The sequence below is a fragment of the Colias eurytheme genome, chromosome 7 (assembly GCF_061535395.1).
Source record: "Colias eurytheme isolate Ceu_HAF_F1 chromosome 7, ilColEury1 Martin Lab GWU primary, whole genome shotgun sequence".
NCBI lineage: Eukaryota > Metazoa > Arthropoda > Insecta > Lepidoptera > Pieridae > Colias > Colias eurytheme.
In genome coordinates this window covers 6,592,852-6,615,214 of record NC_142986.1, presented here as the reverse complement: position 1 = coordinate 6,615,214, position 22,363 = coordinate 6,592,852, and the positions used below count along the sequence as shown (strand labels likewise).

At 33.2% G+C, this 22,363-nt stretch overlaps 1 protein-coding gene across 5 annotated transcripts in view; it reads left to right on the top strand.

Annotated features, from left to right (window-relative positions):
• The window catches only part of ASPP (Ankyrin-repeat, SH3-domain, and Proline-rich-region containing Protein), a 231,322-nt gene that overhangs the window by 125,346 nt on the left and 83,613 nt on the right, over positions 1-22,363 (top strand). The window contains exon 2 of one of the 5 annotated variants that reach the window (XM_090104152.1): positions 5,874-6,317. The exons of 3 other annotated variants lie outside the window; for them this stretch is intronic. In XM_090104152.1, the coding sequence (XP_089960278.1) occupies positions 5,901-6,317 (417 nt within the window). In that variant the 5' untranslated portion in view covers positions 5,874-5,900. Of the gene's footprint in view, positions 1-5,873; positions 6,318-22,363 lie in introns of those variants that run through there. One more of the 5 variants, XM_090104154.1, reaches the window with a different exon arrangement.

Genomic DNA, 22,363 nt, shown 5'->3' with positions numbered 1-22,363 from the left:
TATACAACATTTAACTTTTTATTATATTTATTACCGTTTTTTATTATATTTATTTAATTTCATGTTATTATTATTATTATTTTTAGTGAGTAACATTAGCAATGGTGTTGAATAACCTTATAGTTGGATTGCATAATGTGGGTTCACTGGGCACATTTCATGATGACTTTATTGCGATGGTAGTGCGATATAATTTTGACATTTTCGCCATCAATGAAACGTGGTTACGGGCAGAAGATGACGGTCGCGCTCCTGTTGTTCCCGGATACCGACTGCGGCATGTCCCGCGGCCTGCGACGGTGCGCTCGGGCCGTGGTGGCGGGGTAGGTTTTTATGTCAGGTGTGGTTTAAAGGTTAAAACGATAACCATCCCAATTAATCCAAACTGTGAATCGGTTGAACAAATGTGGCTGAGGTTAGTGGTCAACGGTAAACATATTGCGGTGGGAACAGCCTATCGTCCGCCGTGGCTTAATCTGGATTTGTTTCTGGATACTTTGACTGACACAATAAGTGCACTTGATAAAGTTGATCATTGTGTATTGTTGGGGGATTTCAATGTAAATATGATAAATTGTAATGATTCTAAATTTTTAAAAATAAATGAATTTCTTTCTTCCTTGAGCCTTTCACAGCTTGTTTCTGCTCCTACCCACTTTACTGAAGGCAGTCAAACTCTAATCGATTTAGTTTGCACGGATTTGCAGGCTAGGAACGTTACAGTCGAACCATACAGATCTAGTCTTGGTCATTCTGTCGTTATGTGTGAGTTCAACATAAAAAGAAATAGATTAAAACCTTATGTAACTAAATTCCGTCCTCTTAAATGTATTTGTCGAGAAAGTTTAAATAAAGACCTGAGTAAAATAGATTGGAATAATTTCATGCATCTGGACTCAGTAAATGCAATGGTTGAGGCTTTCTCAAAGTGCATTATTGCGCTGTTTGATTTACATGCACCCATTAGGACAATCGTTTTCAAAGAGCCCTCACATCCCTGGATTACTGACACTATAAAAACCATGATGAAGTTACGCGATGCCGCTTTATCTAAATATCGGAAATCTAAGACAGATTCTAAAAAGGATTACTACCATCAATTGAAATCTCTCGTCGTGTCCTCTTTACATAATGAAAAAGTAGCTTATTTTCGTTTTAGTATAAATGATAAAATAAATGAACCTCAGGTGCTTTGGAAAAATATAAAATCTAATGTTTTACCTCGCAAACAACTAAATGAGCTCCCACCACATCTGTCCTGCCCCAATCAAATAAATCAGCATTTTTTACAAGTCCCAGGTAGTGCTATTGTAGATTCAACGTCCTTAATGTTCTTCGACTCCCATCTGCACAGCGAGGCGGTTTTTGAATTAACAACTGTTTCTGAAGACACTGTGTCAAAATATTTGCTGGGACTCGCGTCGAACGCTGGGGGTTGTGATGGAATAAATTTGAATATGCTGCTGCTTACTCTGCCTCACACCTTGAAACCTATAACACAGATTATTATAGTCCGTTCGCGTTAAGAAAATAGTGAGTCATCAGTGCAACTACAGGTTGAGGGTGTATTCACAGTGGAGAAAAAGTACAAACATTTTTTTTAAACATTAAATTATTATTAATGGAAAAAAAATGTCTTAAAATTACTTAAATCACTATTCAGTATCGCTAGATTCTTCAGTTACATTTATTATGAAAGAATTTTGTTCTGCGTGTTCCATCAAATCACACAATTTAAAGTACTTATAAACATTGTAAATTATGCGTCTCTCTCCGCTATGGATTATTGATCCACTTTTATTCTTTCGAATTGGTGAAGTATTCATTTTCAAAATTTATTGTTGAACGAGTCACGCAAAATACACAACCGTTTTGTTCGAAGGTCAGATTTCAACTGGTCACTGTGAACGCGACTTTCTAATTTGGGGCGTGGCCAGGCCGGCGGACAACGATGAATCACTATTTTCTTAACGCGAACGGACTATAATGGCTCCATTTTGACGTCGACGTTTCCCGATTTGTGGAAAAAAGCATTGGTTCGGCCTCTGCCTAAGAATCGTAACCCTGTTTCATTCAAGGACTTGAGGCCGATAAGTGTTTTGCCGTGCATGTCGAAGGTATTGGAGCGGGTTGTTTGTAGGCAACTTACGGAGTTTATTGAGAACAATAACTTGCTTCCCGTATTTCAGTCTGGTTTTAGGAAATGCCATAGTACCACAACAACTCTGTTGGACGTAACGGACAATGTATTGGCCGCTCAGGATAAGGGTATGTGTACCATCCTTGTGCTGCTTGATTTTTCCCGAGCATTTGATTGTATAAGTATTCCTTTGCTTCTGTCGAAACTGCGTTACTATGGCTTTAGCCATAGCACAGTACACTGGTTTCACAGTTATTTATACAACCGTCAGCAGAGTGTCGAAATCAGATTGGATGATGGTAGCTCCGTATTTTCAGATTTTGGTCTTCTTGATAGAGGTGTTCCCCAAGGCTCTATTCTGGGCCCCATCCTATTTATTTTATACTCGGCCGATATAGTTAATTCAATAAAAAAGTGTAAGTTCCACATTTATGCCGATGATACTCAGGTTTATATTTCTTTCTTTCCGAATGATTTTGATAATGCTATAAAACACTTGAATGATGACCTTTCACGTATTGCAGATTGGGCTGACACAAATGCTTTGGTGTTAAATCCTGATAAGACAAAGTATATGTTATTCGGTGCAAAAAAGTATATCACATCTATGCCACCTTTTGATGTTAAAATCGTAGGTAAGACAATCCAGAGAGTTTACGAGGCGCGCAATCTAGGTCTTTATGTAGATAGCTCACTAAGATATGAGAAACATATCACTAACACAGTTAGTAATTGCTTTTTCCGTTTAAAAACTTTGTATAGAGTGCGTCCATACCTGTCGGAGGACCTTCGAGTGCGTTTGATAGAATCTTTGGTTCTATCTAAACTTAATTACGGTGATACTGTCTACGGTCCACGTCTCATGGCCAGAACCGAAAGGCTCGTACAAAGAGTACAGAATGCGTGTACGCGCTACTGTTACACAATTCCACCTCGCAGTCACGTCACGCCATTCTTAAATAAGCATGGAATTCTCAAGCTAAAGGCAAGGCGCCAATTGCATCTGGCGTCTCTTATGTTTGGGATTATCAAGACGCGTACGCCCATTTACCTTTATGAAAAGTTAAACTGGACAACCAATAATCGGGATGTTGCGTGCAGAAGTTGCGCTCAGCCACTTATTATTCCTCAGCATAGATCGACTACTTTTAGAGGCAGCTTTCGCTATGCAGCATCAAAAATATGGAACGACTTGCCCCCACCGATTAGGTTATTGGTTAATATTAACACGTTCAAGAAACACCTTAAAAACTACTTGATCGATGAGCAGCGTAGGATAAGCTAGTGTCCAGTTTCTGTTTCTGTTTTCGTGTTCTGTTCTCTCACTGAATTTTATTATTATATTTGATGTGTTTTTAGCTTTGGACAATGTTCTTTATTTTAGGCCTGCGTGTAATTTAATATGATATAATGTAATGTATATATGTACCTATATCTGTTTTATTGTATTATTTTATTATATTATTTTATAATTATATGTGATATTTATATATATGATTTTCATACACTCAAAATGCACTACCTACTTATTATAAACACTATTTTAATTATTATTATCATTGCGTCGTCTCACGTCCGTGAGTCGGATCTTAAAGGGATCTTGTTGAAAACCAGCGCCAGGCATAATATGCCTGGCACATGCTGAACTTGGTCCTTTTTGGCGATACGGGGGCACTTTCATATTACATTGATTTATTTTTTGTTTTATTTTATTATTGTTTTCCATTTCTTTTATGTATGTTTTTGTTTTGCTTTTATTAATGTTTTGTGATGATTGTGTCTTACTGATTGCCGAATAAACGTATTTTCTTTCTTTCAATCATATATCAAATTAAAGCTAATTTTTTTCTATTTATTATCATATAAGGTTGCCTAATTAAATCCGGCCGCAAATAAGGGTTGCTGGCTTATAAAAATTATAAATATAGGATTTGTGCGTTCATCGGTTTTTTTGCTGAAAACCGAATTTTTATGTAACTATATGTATTTATAATTAGGAGAATATATATCGACTAGGTTGCCAGTCAAAATTTGGCCGCAAGCATGTTTACACTCAACCTTAAATATTCAACATCTTTAACAGCCGGCAACCCTTATTTGCAGCCGGATTTAATTAGGCAACCATATATGATAATAAATAGAAAAAAATTAGCTTTAATTTGATATATGACTCATAAATGTGCGTTATGAACGTAAAAATGAATCGAAATCATACCTGTTTGCACCAGGCTGCCAAGATGTTGCGGGCAGGTGAAAAGCGGCAACCGTGATTTTTTTGAATTTTTATATCATTTGACGTGATGTAAACTACATTTTATTCAAAAAACAAGTGAACGAATTTTTTTCCCAAAAACCGATTAGAAAAATTTTAATTAAACTTGCTTGCGGCCAAATTTTGACTGGCAATCTAGTCGATATATATTCTCCTAATTATAAATATACATAAAAATTCGGTTTTCAGCAAAAAACGATGAACGCACTAATCCTATATTTATAATTTTTAAAAGCCAGCAACCCTTATTTATGGCGGGATTTAATTAGGCAACCATATATGCTAATAAATAGAAAAAAATTCGCTTTAATTTGATATATGATTCATAAATGTGCGTTATGAACGTAAAAATGAATCGAAATCATACCTGTTTGCACCAGGCTGCCAAGATGTTGCGGCCAGGTGAAAAGCGGCAACCGTGATTTTTTAGAATTTTTATATCATTTGACGTGATGTAGACTCCATTTTATTCAAAAAACAAGTGAACGAATTTTTTTCCCAAAAATCGATTAGAAAAATTTTAATTAAACATGCTTGCGGCCAAATTTTGACTGGCAACCTAGTCGATATATATTCTCCTAATTATAAATATACATAAAAATTTGGTTTTCAGCAAAAAACCGATGAACGCACTGATCCTGCGGTGGGATCTTAGACTATAAGACCGAGTTAGACGAGTAATTTCATTCGTATGACAAATATTTGTTTCTCTCTGGCTTCCCTTGATGTAACATGCAGACAGTCTTAAAAGTATACGCATATTTTTGTATTAAAATTATGAGGGTTAGAGGCTTGGGAAGTGAATTATGCATAGATACGGATAAAATATGATATTGGGTTGCTGTATTTTAAATAAAATAATCAATCATGTATTTCAGTGAGGTTTATGCCGAAATACAAATTGACGTTCTTGAATGAATTTTATCGTAAACATTAAATATATCAACGTGTAAAAATAAAGTTCAAATATAAAAATTTTGTAAATTTAAGCATTTCAAATATAAATCGCTTTACATACAGAAAAAAAAGTTATTTTTAATAACAGATGTTAGATAAAATTTTTGTATAAAAATATTGTGTTACATATCAATAGGCGGCTGTTAAATGTTTTGACGTATGATACAGCCAGTCGCTTCAAGACAGGTGCAGAGTTGGTTGACGAGGGTCCATATCTCCCTGTGCTAATTAATTATTCAAATACTTGCCTTTGCGAAATCGAAAAATTACGCGAATTATATTTTGAATTCCAAAATAAGCGTGATAATAACACAATTTTTTGAATTAGCTTTGAACAATATATTTAACATTATCAGACAGGAAAATAATATCAAGTTTTTACAATTTAAACTATGTAATATATTTTTCAATCACACATTCATGGCCTCAAACGTTATATCGTATAGACTATAGACTGTAGTCTAGCGAAATTCGATATCCTTTTAACGCCCACTTTTTTATCAGTTGCATAGTATAAACTATACAATAACGATGGAGTGCGGACAATTGTTCAATGGCCTCAGATGGAGTGCCTATTCTTTCTCGTCGTCTGACTCTAAAACACCGTCAATTACCATCGAAGATTGCGGCGTCGATGAGCACAGCGCTGTGAATGACAATTATTTAATCACATACCCCGATGATGATAGCGACGCTTCGAAAAGTTCTAGAAACAGTTTCGACAACACGAAATTCGAGTACTACGTGAACCCCGTGACAGGGGAAGTTAAGGGGATGGATGGTGAACTAATGAAGGAGATAAAAAGCATGGAAGATTACAAGTTTTGCGGGGCTGTTAATGATTTCGATATAGAGCTGGAGGCGGGCGAAGCGGTGCCGATTGTTTACCTTTCCACGTCTCGAGCCGCGAAATTGCAGCGAGCGCTAAGAATTGCTGGTTTGAAAAAGGTTAGTAGTTTGTGGATCGATCACTTACTTCTTGGGTACGATTTTGTATCAATATGACGTTGCAATTTATTTAAAGCGTTGTACCAGTTTATTCTTCTTTGGAATATTATTTATATCTGCTTTTTAACAGCGTTTTCAACGGAGCTAGATATAAAAATATATTTGAAGGTTTCTTATTTTGTTTGTTGAATTCTTACAAATTTTATGTTGTCTTAAAAACTAACAGGTTTAGGAAACAGACCATTTAATACAATGTTCGTCAAATTCAAAATATAAACTCAATTTTGATCGTTAAAAGTCCCAAAGTTCTAGGAAAATTCCTAACAATACTAAAGTATACGTCTGGAGAAAGGTAACGAGGCTTGACAACTTCCAAGCGGAAGCTTAGGTACCTGTTAGTGTTTCATTTTGTAAAACATCTACTAGACTTAAGACAATAAATTGTTAAAGGACTTTCCTAAATGAATAAAGAAGATTCTAGAGATAATTTTCGCAGACTTATCTCTGGAAAATAGTCGGGGAGCTAGTTTACTTAATGCATTTGTTTAAAAATAAACATCATATGTGTAATAATAATATTATTTAATAGAAATCATCACAGGAGTAATGAAATGCAAATATAAATTGTGACTAGACTGTGTGAATTAAAATAGTATTAAGAATAGTTGTAGCAAATTTGTTGAAGTCTAGTCTAGATCAAAGTTTTCCAATTCTATCGTAATCTAACTTTCTTTAAAAAGAAGGCAAAGTTGTTCCTTGCTCACATCAGAATTGGATATTACAATAAACTGCGATTAAAATTTATTTAATGAAGTAATTATCTCCTAGGGCCATAAACATTAATTTAAACTCTTTATTTAACCAAGGAGCGATTCATTTCAGAACAAAACGTATTATCAAACCGAAATCGGAACGAATCTCGACGGTATAAATATTCCATTGGACACTAACAAAGCGTTTGAAGTCAAATAAAACTAGTCTCGGTGTATTTACATTTCGTTTGTCTAGTTTTTGTGGAAAACCTTTTTATTCGACGTATTATACGCTACGTTCACGGGTTTTGTTGTTTTCAACGGTGCGGTGTTGCGAATTTGCACTTCAAATGTTCTGGTATTTTGTGAATGTAGCGTTTTATAAACGTTACGGATATCGTAACTTAATTTTAATATCATCTTATTATTTACAAGCAGATGTGGTTGAAATGGGTTAAAAATGTTTGTTAGTACAATCATATAACTGTCGCTTTGCGAAAAGTAAAATAGATGATTAGTAGAGAGATTTTATAGATGTATATAGATCGAAGTGATAAAATATTTAAAAAAATATACTTATATATATTTTTAATTAGAATGATTTAACGTAATATGTATATGATACTCTTCATTTAGTGCCTGTACTTTTAAATAATAAAGCTTAAAGCAGTCAGTTGTTAATAATTAAGTGTAAAATACTTTTGTCATAACCGTTCACCCTAGGCGCGCACTAACACTTTACAAGTTTTTATCGATTTACTAACAACTACCTCCCACTCGGTTCCAACAACTATACTAACTAGATAGATTATGTGACAATGATTTACACGTTGCCCTAAATGATAATGATATTTTATTAATTCTATATGTTCGTGTTAAACACTCTTTGCTATGGGTTCTTAAAAATAACAACGATAATGTTTTATCCATAAATTAGTACAAAGAACGTTGACTGTTTAAAATGGTGCAGGTGTAGTAATTGTGGATACTAATGATATGTAATAGTAAAATATATACCTAGTATTTTAAAGGTAGGTAAAGATAACACGTGGCTCTGTTTGGAAGAACGATATTATTATATTATAAACTCTTATTATTATGGATTATTTGTAAGCGCTTCATAAAATACCGTAAAATATGCAAAAATTGTAAAACGAAGTCATTTCCTTTTGACCACATACCTACTTATTCAGTTAACCGTTCCGACCACGGGATAATTTTAGTTCTGAATAGTGGTCTGCAGAAATGGTTTATATAACAGTACGTTTGAAATAATAAACCCAGTAGATTGTTCGTATCCCGCTGCAGAATGCTTTGGAATTGATGCATTTTAGAATATATTTTGAAATTACAATTGTGTTTATATTGCAGGGCATGAAAATGTGATGCTCTATATTTTAGAAATTTATATATTATTGATTGTAGGTAGAGAAGGTATTTTATGTACCTAACGGTTAAGTTGGTTTGCCTTCTGTTATTGATTTTTACGTATAGGGACTTGTAGCAGTCATGAATCGGGGATAATGTCGGGATTAAAGCCTTTATGGTCGCTTTTATATGGGTCTATAATATTCTTGGAGAATTGTTAGCAAATTTGTCCAAATAAAAGCAAGAGACGTACCAGTGTTGTAGAGAACTCTTCGCAAATGAAATCCCCTTTATAAGTTTCGTTAAAACGACCAATGTAAATGAGTCATTAAGATAAAATATCGAAGAGAACCGCAGGCGAAGCTATTACTAACTATAATCGTTAGTGCTGGGCTGCAAGTTAAATATCGAGTCGATATCAGTTAATAACACCGTTTCGTTACTACAGTTATAGTGATGTCCGATTAAATATGATAAACTGTATGTTGTACTATAAATTAAAATTTTACAAGATTAACGCAATATTTTATTCCAGTACATGGTTAGTATGCTAATATAGTTGCCGGTTGGGTAAATGATGTTGAGATTGCAATAAAGTTTTATGTGCATACCGCACCTGAAATATTTTTATTATCAAAGTTTTAAGCAATTTGTTATGTTTAGAGCTCAATTAGCGTGAACTAGATGATAGGGTAAAGTTAAAAGTTTTTTTTCTTGTTTGCGCTTATTATTTTATCTGAAAGGTTGCATATTTTTAAATCTACAACATTAAATTCAGTGCAAATACAAATACCTATTTGTTGTTCTTAATATAATTACTACCGACCTACCAAATGCTCTCACCAATGAAAAAAAGACCAGCTTAGAAAACTGTTACTCTCGAAACACAAACGATTACGTACCATCTGCACGAAACCCTATAAGGAACGTGGGACTCGATAAATAGAAAGATAATAGTTTTATTCGTACTTTCGTTTCAACAAATACGTGTTTCACAACGGAAGCCGTTGTCATCGCGATACTCATAATCAGCGTGATATAGCAGGCTGTATTAATATTTATTGAACCCTTAAATTTTATAGGTTTATAGAGATAAGATAATCACATTTCTCAACCGGTTTCGTAAGTTTGCCGAGGCGTAAAATTATAGGGCATAACTTTTAATATATCAGTTTTAAACAGCTTATTTCTGATTTAGCGTGTGAGTTTGTAATTATAAATTCAAATGCGAATTTTGTTTGTTAATATACAATTTGTTTGTAGGTACTTTCTTTGTGAACAAAACAAAAACAATACGATAAATACTTGAGGATTTAAATGAAATCACTGAAAAAATAATACCAATATTTAGAAAATATGTTGTTCTTTCTGTTGTTGTTATTGTTATAGATAAACGAGTCCCCTATGAATTTTCTTACAATAATTTAATTTTACAATTCATATTTACTTACCTACTACCAAAAGCATCATTTTCTCTTTCATAATCCATTATAGACCGGGAGATACTGACACAAAATTTCGAGTCATTTGTAACAAGGATGGCGGTTCTACAGGGGTCTTAGTACGCAATGACAAAAAGAAAAATGATGGTGTGAACGCTGGTACCGGTGTCTTAGTCGCGTGGGCGTTTGTCGAACTCGTCGGAAAAATAGCGAAAGTCAAACGATTTGTAACACAAAAATTTTAGAATTTACCGTTAGCCCATAAAAAATAGTAGGCGGAAGTGTCATGCCATACTTTTCCGGTGTGACTTACAGCCCGCCATACCGACGCGAATGTGTTGATTTAAATAAAACAATTATTCAACCATTTGTACCAGGCTAACTTTTGCACAGGTAACTATCGTCGTGCAGCCATTTACGAAAATCGCCATGCCATACTTTTCAGACGATTCCAAATGGTCGCCATACCGCCGAAAATCTGCAAAAAATTTTTATTTCGCCAAACTTTTTGTACCAGTATTGCATTTGGATTTTTGGAGAGTATTTGATAAAATGTGACCATTATTATATTTGCCATACTTCTAGTAGGGGGAAAAAGTGCTGTTATACTTGAAAACTTAATTTATTATTAATTTATATGAGTGAGGATTTCCAACACTTAGATCTTTGAAATATTGTATTTATATTTGTTGATCCTCAAACTTACAGGAAAAATAAGTGCCATACTGTTACAAATCGTTTGACTTTCGCTATTTTCCGACGAGTTCGACTAACGCCCACGCGACTAAGCCGCCGGTACCAGCGTTCACGCCATCGTTTTTCTTTTTGTCATTGCGTACTAAGACCCCTGTAGAACCGCCATCCTGTTACAAATGACTCGAAATTTTGTGTCAGTATCTCCCGGTCTATTAGGTCTGCTTACAACTTCGCATGCTTAAATTTTGTTTCAAGCGTTTATTACGGCACATTCATAAGCTTTTATAATGAAGTTATATGAACAAACTCTATTGTTGTAACTTTGTTCGCTCCAGCTTTTAGGTTATTAATGTCTTAATTAGTATTTCATTACCACATAACGTTAAAGCCGACTACTCACGTACCTGCCGCAGGGGCAATATTGGAACAATCTCGGTTGCACGGCGGTTGGAGCAATTTCAGCTGGTCTCTAAATTGCCCCTGCTTGCCTATACATTACAGTTACAGTAAGGGTGCAATTCCAATATTGCCCCTGCTGCAGGTACGTGAGTAGCTGGCTTATGAGAACGTTACGTAAAACAATCGAAACGGGAAGTTCTGACGGCTCAAATTAAGAAAGTCACTGCCTTAGACGATGTTATTATTCCAAAGTTATGCAAACAGACGTGAATGAAAAAATGGAGATCCAGTGAATAAATGAATAATGGACGCAGTCTAATGATTTGTTTGGAATTCAGTCTTGTTCATATTCATTCATGGTAATGGCGCCTGTTATAATTAATCCATATAATTAATTATGTGTTATCCCGATTGAGTATTATGAATTTGCATGTTAATAAATTAGTAAAATAATTATTTTTGTATGTTATTTCTGTCCATTTGTTTTGAGAATCTTCTTCAGCACTTAACACAAACTGTCTTGACTGTCAGTTTATTCGCCTGTTCGATCGTTAATCTCTTGAATTTTGTAGTATTATATGAAGTCTTTCTAACTGCGGTTTGTTAGCATTACCTAATATAACGTAAGATTTACTGCGAGAGCGTTGTATGAAATCCTCCAACACCACTTTCACGCACAATAAAAACGAATTATTATCCACGTTGACAAGTAACACTTCCCTATCTCTTAAAAAGCGATCATTATGCAACCTGACACATCTATTCAGAGATTCTTCCCACATACAATGACCCCAATATTTTGTTCATCTATTTCTGTGAATACCGCAGATAGCGTGTAACAAGCAAAAACATTTTTGAATGAAGATAGATGACATCGTTCATTTTGTTACGTCACAATATTTATCAAGTTTTGTTCTTGTTCTTATGCTATGTTTGAGGATTTATTGCTTTCTTATAGTCATTAGTAATTATTGATTGCTGCAGGTTGAAATTTACGTTTTTATTTTATCTATACTATAATGTTATAAAGCTGAAGAGTTTGTTTTTTTGTTTGAACGCGCTAATCTCAGAAACTACTGGTCCGATTTTAAAAATTCTTTCCTTGCCCATTTATCGAGGAAGGCTAGAGGATATATATCATTACGCTAAGACCAACAGGTGCGAAGCCACGCGGGTGAAACTGCGAAGCACAGCTAGTATTCAATAAAATGAAATATATGGGTATATTACAGCTGAGTATAGGTATAATAAAATACTATAAAAATAATTCTCCAATAGATAATGTTTTCTTAATTAAATCTCCATTAAGTTTGCCCAGACTTGTATGTCACTTGACGTATCTTGGCAAGAAGTTAGCTGTGACACTCTTGTTCCTACAGAAGTTATCATGCTCTTAAAGGTCAAAGTAATTCAAGGTACTCTTCTGCTATTAGAATTTTCCTCAGCTAATTTTGTATATAATTCCTCTATTTATTAAATTTAAATCACATTGTTCTGAGAAAATAATGTATGAAACTATTACTTTATTAAATATGAATGAGAAATGTTACTTACCTATACCTTTAAAGGTAACGCAAAATGCATTTCAGGCCAATGAAGTTAGTACTTAAAAACTTTCATAATAATGTCGCCGTTTAAAAGTGCAAAAAATAATGTGCATCTCTCCGACGTTAGGTAAAAGCTTGTTGTTGGAAACAAAAAATTAAACTTTTCCTCGGTGTAATATGTAGGTATTAGTGTAGATGACATTTTTATAGAGATTTTTATATTTTTAATGTAGACAGTAACTAACAAATTCATCTAAAACCTTTAAAATGTCGGCATAACAATTTTGAAACATGGATATCTATTTTGAATCAAGAAGTAGAGCAAATTTTTTACAGACAGTTTTTTACAGACAGATAGAATGACAAAAAACTGTCATCTTTTGTCATCTCCCAGACGAACGAAGAATGTATTTTAGTAACGGAAACGTCGAGGCCATAATTTAGTCTCTTCCAGACTTATTATGCAATCTATAAGTAACCTCGCACTCAGACGTATGATTGCAAATAAAATATAACGCAGTGGGTGAAGATTGAAATAGACCAAGCTCTTATATCCATTGAAACGTCTTTATGGACTGCAATATATAACATGCGAATGTTCTTCTATAATTGCCGCTTTGAAGTTGAGATCTACATAACGTTAAACATAATTAAAGATGAAAATTATGGATAAAAATTCCGACTTCAAAGTTCAAACGTTACGCTCGATGTCATTTTTGTTTAAAATTGTGTTATGATATATTGCGTGGTAATATGGTCGTTATACTTGATAAATATGTTAGTATGTTTAAGTTATAGCCTCGTACTTTAAATTAAGTGTCTAAAAACAGTTCGAAAAAAAATACCAGTAGATATGATTGCAGTGATTTGTCATTCGAAAAAAAATACCAGTAGATATGATTGCAGTGATTTGTCATTCGTTTTTTTTACTATTTCTTTTATTCATATCAACATCAAACATCGTGTAGTTCCTGTGGGCGGTTAATAAAATAGAATCAAAGACAAACGAATGGTCTTTGTGGCTGAATATTTTGTTAGTATAATGTTTTTCCCAAATACTGCTCCTAAATAGATTTACTGACTCCGATGCAAACCCTGGAGAGAGGAAAGTGAGTTATCGCTATAGCTGGTACGTTTTACTTTGATGAAGTTTATCTTTGAGGATGTCCTATGAATTATGGTGATATGGTCTAAATAATATTACAACAAAATCTGAATAATTATGAATTATGAACGCAGAACAATTTATGTATCTGATCTGTGGATAGATAAAATAAAATACCTAAAATAATTCGGTGAATCGAAAAGTGCACGATTCATAATGCTCATTCCTTTACCGAAAAGAAAATATAATTTTAGTTTTTCGTTGATAATTATTAAAAGATGCTACAATATCACCATTTTCAATACCAATCTCCACATAGTAGATCTACAGCTACATATGTAATAAAAAATAATGCAATTAAATTAATTAAGTTTTACACAAGCTATCGTGTCTCAACCGAAAAAAGTGTTGATTGACGCCTTTTCTATTTCTACATTTCTTTTCAGTTTAATTTCCTTGAATCAATTTTTAGGAGTTACAGTATTAATCTCCATTAAATTATCTAAATCATGATGTGCACATCAGCAGCTTTAGGATATTACGTGGATTAACAATCGTGTAATTAATTAAATAGTTGCGGAACCAAGGCAAATCAAATTTTTCGATCGTAAAGCACTCTCTAATGTTTCGCATTATGAGTCGTGCAATAACATGTATTAATGTTGTGGGTTACATCTGTATCTAGATTTAGTTTAACTGTTATAAGTATTTAATCAATATTTTGTACGTCAACGCTTCTATCTTTTTATTTCTGTACAATATTATGAAATTGGTTGCATTGTTTTGCTATAAAAGCAATAAGAAATATGAATCGAGACTCTATGATGAAAACATCGCTCTTTCATAGAAATTGTTTCATAAATAAGCAACAAAGATAGATTTACCTGAATTGCAATCAAAAGGTATTGAAATTTCTCGAATCGAAAATAATTTAATTGAAATATATTTCTATACGTTTAGTACCTTGACGGAATAAAAGAAATTGAATTTTAATAGAAAGATATATTGAATTTTAGTAATCTAGCAAGTGCTAGTCTATTAAAACTTTTATAAATATTGGAGGATGTGTTTTTTTTAATGAAATTTAATAAAACTATTGCGAGTATATTTTAATTTTTAATGTCTTGCTAGTTAACAAGTTTTAATGAATTTGTAGTAGGTATAGGCTAACTCGTAATCATGGTTCTGTCAGTTAAGTTATAGTTTTATAAAAAATGTTTTTAATCTAAATTTGATTCAAGAACGCTTTCACATAAAATCATAAATTAAATCCCACCTCGTTATCTTGCATCTAGTTATGATGGTGGAACACACCTGTTCCTAATTTTTAATTAAGCGATTTATATGAATTTCAAGTACATAAGATTTATTTTTTTGTTTACCTAAATGTAAACGGTTATTAACTAAGTTTCTTTTATATGGGATATATGGTAAATGTTAAGTATACCACCCAAAATATTTCCACACTAGCGGGAACTCGCGGTTTTGCTGGCAATTATCCAGACTAAGTATATTCTATATCTGTGCCAAATTTCATACATTTGAGATCAGCTTTTTCGTGAAAGAGTAACAAACATACAATCATCCTCACAAACTTTTAAGTTAGTAATAAATAATAAGTTAAGTAATATAAATGATTGAATATTAAAGCTATTTCAAGATCTCGATATAGTATTATTATGATAGGATAGCAATTGGACAGGTTAGCGAGAAATACTACAAAGGCGAAATTAAATTTTGAAGTAAGATTTAATTTTTTAAAGAAACGATACTGGACTTTATAATCAAATACAATTGGCTGTAATTGAGTTTGTTTTCAATTTCGCAGAAGTCGCCTTTCCGAGAAATTTAGTTTAATTTTATTCCTGGCAGAATATCAAAAATACATTCCGTATTACAAGTTTTCATGTCATTTACCCCGTTTTTTCCACTTATTTATGAGAACACGTGTTTAAATGATGAAGATTGAAGTCTTTAATTTGAACGATGTGCGGGGAAGTTATTAGGAAGAGTCTTGAGTTAATAGTGAGACATTATATTATATGGCTGTTACCCGTGTTTTAATCAAGGCATGCGAGATAAATATCAGCTCCTTGTGACCTTTGGACCACGATTCCTAGAGGACTTTACTGGGCATTTTAGGACTTGTATGATGTTGTATGTTGATGTTGTTACGTGAGCTAAAATATGGAGGTTTTTAGCAGTAGTCATAGTTGCACACCGAAATATATAGATATTAAAAAAATTGTAAATTGTTAAACATATATTAAACGAATACTGTTTTATACCCGGCGCGGCCTAAGATGATCCCTATGACACTGACAGTTATTCTCAAGAGACAAACTTGTAATGGCGTCACCATTAAATTAGAAACGTATTGGAGGCGTCTAAAAATGGCATTTATTAATTTTTACGTAGCTTTATGCCATTACAATGATATTCCGTTGGAATTATAACAATTCTTAACATTTACGAGAAATTATATCAATCTGACTTTACGTTTACGTCCTTCAAAACTTACATCGTTGGCATTTATCGACTATTGCGGAAAGTATCGATAAACAAATTTCGATAATGGAAACGAGTTCACATTTTTTCCATGCTTAAGCTATAGTTCATTCTCTATTGAATGGAACAGAAGATCGCAGCTTAATTAATTAGCGTTCGTGTTAATTTACTTACCTATGATAATATAAGTTTTTTAGAAAAATTAAATGGGGGATTCCATTTTCATGATAAAATAATATACACTGTGTTAAACGGGTTAAAGATTACGAGAAAATGATAAGGTGCATTTTTATGTTTTGGAAAACTTTCGTTTTACTTACCGTTTCGTTTACATAATAGACGTTAAAAATTCATTTTATAATATTTGTAAAAACATGTTTACCGACGTGGCTGAATGCAAACCACGCCTTAGCCTATAAAATAGTAAAGTATCGACACGATCCATCATACGAGCAATCACTAAGACGAACTGTCATAGGGATCATCTTAGGCCGCGCCGGGTATAGTTTAATCTGAAATAATATCTAAGAGATATACCTACGAATAAAAATTGAGCATCAATCTTTAAAGCAAAGTTTAATTAACAAATAAATAATATGAAAGTAGGTACTTAAAAAATAGTATCTACCCATATCCATATTCATTATTAAATCAACAGTTAAAACCTTTGCTCCCTCTCTGTTATATGATGTGAATATAACGAAACATGAAAGGTAGATATTATTTATATTCACCACACATGGTTATACAAAAATATTATGTATTATTCAAATTGAGGAAATATCCAATAAATTTAATTAATCAAACACGCATAGAACTGAGATTAATGCGTAGTAGTTATAAAAATTATTTCCTTTTGCTATCTGGACATGAGTTTACGAAGACTCGCGTGGTGTCTTGCAATTAACACGAACATAAATATATAGCCCTCTATTTATCAGTTAGAATAATTCATTACCTTGTTGTAGTTAGGTACTGTAAGGCCATGTAATACGGAATACAAATAAAATGCTGGAATATGCGTTTTGCGTTTCATCATTCATGCTAAAGATGAAGTGTCAAGCAATTAAAAGTTTTATTTCAAGAGGGGTAGAATAATTCAATGTGTTATCTATCATTGCCTTAATTAAATGGTTAATTAACTATTGTATAAATAGATACCATATTTTTTTTTGTTCATGTTTTACTTACCTATGTGAATTTTTTTTAGGAATATAAGGAAGTATTTCACTAACAGATTTATTTTTATGTGTTTACGTAGGTAACTATACAATATACATGTCAATAAAATAAGTTATAGTTATTAATTACTCTTACTTATTTTATTGTATAACTATAACTTATAATTAATATTTACATTCATTGAATTGAAGTTTCTAGGAGATTAAGAAAGATTTAGAAAAAAAAACCAGTAGGCAATGGAAGGAGAAGAAGTAATTATTTTTGACTTGCAACTCATAAGGCACACACTTCACATTTTATCTTAACAGCTGTATTAAAAATGTGTAAATAAGATTTAAATCTTAGTAAATATCGGTGATAAAACAATGGATCATTCTTTAATAATGGACATTTTGTATGATGTATGACTTATAACCGAAGCACACTTATTTCGTATTATCTAACTAGAAAGTCTACAGACATCATCAATCACTGACAAAGTAATAAGATTGTTCTCCTGTGGTTCTTTGAAGGATTGGGGACTGAAATATTATATCTGTGAAATATCTCAAAATTAGTTTTCGAGGGATTTTCTGATAATCGTCTCTGTAGCCTTATTCGCTTATGTTAGCCATATATGGTAATTCTAATTACTACTTCAGTTCAAATACATTCATATGCAAGCGAGTGTTAACAGTATTCGATAATAATATTTATAAAATTTTCCCACCCATTCCTCCGATAACTTCGTCATTATGATCATCATTCGTCATAACCCTTCCGATTTACCTACGACGTACCACAATCTTTTTACTTAAAAGACGTAGTTATGTATATTTGCTTATAATCAGGTGACATCCCTACCATCATTAAGAAACTACAAATAAAATACAGTACAAAATAACTGCGCAAACATTAATAACGTCGCATAATGATTACTCGGCATCACCATAATCTCTCCAATACTTCACTGCCATCCAATTATGTCTTTTTCCGACGTGACGTCACGAGGCACGCTCCCGAGATCCGCCTAATTAATTTTTACTCATTTACAAGTCGTTTGCTTCGAAGCCTACTTTAAATTCGACGCGTTATATTTATTGTGATACTCCCGTTTTAATTTAGTTCCAACGATAAAAGGCATTGTTATTAGATTTTTAACGTTCGATTTATTTATAAGAATCTGTGGGGAATAATAATTCTTGAAAGATAGCAGAATCCAGATGACTTCAATAACTTTATACCGTTGTTTAAATGTTTGTTGAGGCCACGTGGTGGTAAAACTTGAGTGCTGCAAATAAATTTAAGTTTGAATATTCGTTATAATTTTCTGAGCCTTGGTCGTTATTTATAGAGAATACAAGTGTGTTCTCCCCTATTGTTTAAGAATTTCTATTCAATAATAATTTGAGATTTTTCTTTGTTTCAGGTAAGTACATAAGCCAAGGGAAATGGCACTTCCCACCGTCTCTACGTTTCTTAAAACACAAAGAAAAGAATTCCAAGGGTAAGTTCTTTGTCTAGATAATGTACACATGACACTCAGCATTCAGGCAAAAATTCAATTCATTTTCTGTACGGAAAGTCGTCGTTTTACGGTTTTCTGTTTCACTTCGAATATTTTTGAATATGAGAAGAATTTCGCTTACGTTCTATTTTTTGTTATTATAATGCGTCAACATTCTTTCGTTTGCTCAAATTCATGAATGATACATCAATATGTATGAGCTTTGCTCTCTTCAAATATTTTTAGATTAAGACGGATCCCTTTCTTTATAAATGTTATGTATTTGAGCAAATTGTGCATCTTATCATCTTACATTCATCCAATTTTTTGAGAAACACTGGTTATAAAAGTTTTGTGTGTGTAAATATTTTGTACCTACCAATATGTAGGTAAGTAGATACGTAATATTCATCTTATCGGTGTTAAGTGTATTAGGTATCATTTAAAACTCTGTTTTTGGTTTATAGCTGTTATCATTCATCTGACAATATCGATCGATAGAGTAGTAATAAAAATTTTAATGTAGGAGGTATTACCTATACAGTATATTTCACATCATTAACCAACGTAAATATACAAATAAATCTTGTATATGTTACGGCTAAAGGTAGGTGAGAACATAAACTTAAGATTAGCCGGCTAAACTTAGGTTTATTTTCGACGAGGTGTTAATGTTAGTTTGTTCTATCTTTAGCCGGCTAAACTTAAGTGTAACCGCAGGCCCGTGGCTAAAAATGTCGGGGTGGGTAGATTTGGTTACTATAATACATGTAAGGAACAGGGCGAGTGTTTTCTGGCACTTCGCCGGCTGCTGCCGCAGCACGCTCGCTGCGCTCGCTCGGCTCGTGCGGGTCTTAAGAGTTCTAACCTAACCTAACCTAGCCACCAGCTTTCTGCCCTGAGTCGGGGTGGGTAGATTTGGTTACTATAATACATGTAAGGAACAGGGCGAGTGTTTTCTGGCACTGTGCGGGCCCCTCAAGCCCTCCACCGGCCCGGCGCTAACCAAATCTACCCACCCCGACATTTTTAGCCACGGGCCTGCGGTTACACTTAAGTTTAGCCGGCTAAAGATAGAACAAACTAACATTAACACCTCGTCGAAAATAAACCTAAGTTTAGCCGGCTAATCTTAAGTTTATGTTCTCACCTACCTTTAGCCGTGACATATATAAATATTTACTTACCAAATACATTCCAATGCCTTCTTTGAAGTACTACACTGGTAACCCTATTATAAGGATAACGGATACGCTTGTGAAGATGAAACTTTGGAGTTGCCACTACTGATAAAGTTTAATGATCCACATCTGTCCGTACGGGCCAGTAAATTGTTACCTTGCTCAGTTTCACTGTTTCCCTTTGATTTGGTGAAAACTCTTTGTTGTCGCTGTTTAGCCTTGAAAACGTTCCAAATTGAGAAAAGAAAAGCTCTATATTATGTTACTTTTTGAAAAAAGATGAATACCCTTTATTATTGGAATAAAAACACTGCTTCTGTTAATTACATTATTTTGAATACTCGATACATCGTTAAAACAGAATTGTGTATACTTACTGCTACATATCCATAAAAATGAAACCAACAAACAAAAGTCAAAATATCATCTGTTAAATTTCAATCTCACTATTAAAATTCATTAAATCACATATCGTCTAATCTCACGCTAAACAAATTTAACTCCAGTTACTCTAAAACTTAACACTTTCAACGAAATTGAAACAAGTTCACCTCACATCCTTGAAAGTGATAAGCTGAAACTTTAATTCATAAGGAACTTGGTAGTAAGTAATTAAAACTCCGATATAGTAAATATGTTGTCGCTTACACATTACAGAGTTTAATTTGAAACAACGTAATACACTCGTGAAGTTCCAACCCATACGTCTTCATACTTGTGCCAACTTATTGCGAGAAGTATGTTCTTGCTTTTAATCCTTCTTTAAACCAAGGTTAAAACAGTAACTGTGTAGTTCAAAATCGGTGTTTATTTTGATGAGTTCTTATAAAAAAAAATTATAATTGTGTAGGGAAAAATGCGGCATTTATTTAATAAGTTTATAAAGAGATTTGATAGGCGACAACTGTTACTCTGAAAGGCATGTCTATTTTGTTGAGCGAACTCAGTAATGGGAGTAGATAAAGTTGAAAAGTTTGAACTAGTTCACGCTCGTGCTGGGATAGTTGCTCAAAGATTGCCATTTGGAAGCATATAACGTATGTACCTACCATACATATATACAAGATGGTATATGTATAGGTAGATATATAATGTTTAAAGTTGATAAAATAAACGTGTATACTCTACAATATGTATTAGCTGATTTTGACACTTGAAGCTATGAAAGTAATTCCTAGTCTTTAATTATATTCTGTGTACCTAAACAATTTAGGTACCTGATAAAACATTCTAAAATTTGTATTAAAAAACCTATAGCAACACTTCGTGTCTCTGATTGAAAGCTCCCATGGATTCTTTACACTTTAATAGCAATGTAGATACAATACAGAGCTGACCGCTTCGATCTGCGGGCTTCACACACAACAGTTATGCAAATAAAACCCATCTACGCGTTCAACTGAATATCTGGAATTTTCATTAAGACCTAACTTTATAGCGGGAACAAGGTTTTAGTGCACAAAATTGAATTCTACGAGAGGAATTTACACAAAGCGCACGTTTAAAGTCAACTATTTGTCGCATCGCGTATGATAATTACATAGAAAATATTCGTATTAAATCACGTTTCACAGTTTAAACTTCCATTTATTTATTATAGACGTGGTATGTGAGCTGAAAGTATAGCTAGTACGCTGAAAAGATTTTTATAAAATTTTCCTATTCAAAGTAAATTAAGTACTCACTATTCACTAGCTTTCCGTTTATATTGAACTGAATTTCTCGTTATTTTATTGTTTATTTTGTAACTTTAAAAGTTAAATTTCTGGGATACAATTCGTATAAAGCGTCGTAATTAGCTTTAGTTTAAGTCGTAACTCGTAACTAGTATTTTTAGGTATAACCTGCTCAACCTATTTTATACTTATAAAAATAAAGATCATAACGATTCTTGAAAGTTTATCCCGTTAATTTACGTCTTCACGTTATATTATTCGTATCATGTTAACCGAGCTGCAGTGGTAAAACGAATTCCGTCGTCGTGGTCTATTATAAGTCATTAATGCTACAGACACACAGGCCAGAATGCGTTAAATAAGTAAATTGTCATAATGCACAGGACACGTGCATACGGCCATCAAACGCGGCAAACAGAATTGTAAATTATGACGCGTAATCTGTCCCCATCGTCTGTGATTAACTTCAATATATTCCGGGCATATATGCTTTATCTAAACGACATCTCATTCCGTGTCAAGTCCGTCATTCGTCATGTCATGTTGGATTGCTGTGTGACAGACGCTTTACGATTTTTTTAAATTTCGAATTTCTATTTTAGGGAAATTTAAATGGCTTCTATTTTTAATATTCCTCAGATTTTTTTAAGTTAACAAATTTTGTGTTAGATGTCTATTGTTTACATTCTCTTGTCACATCTGAA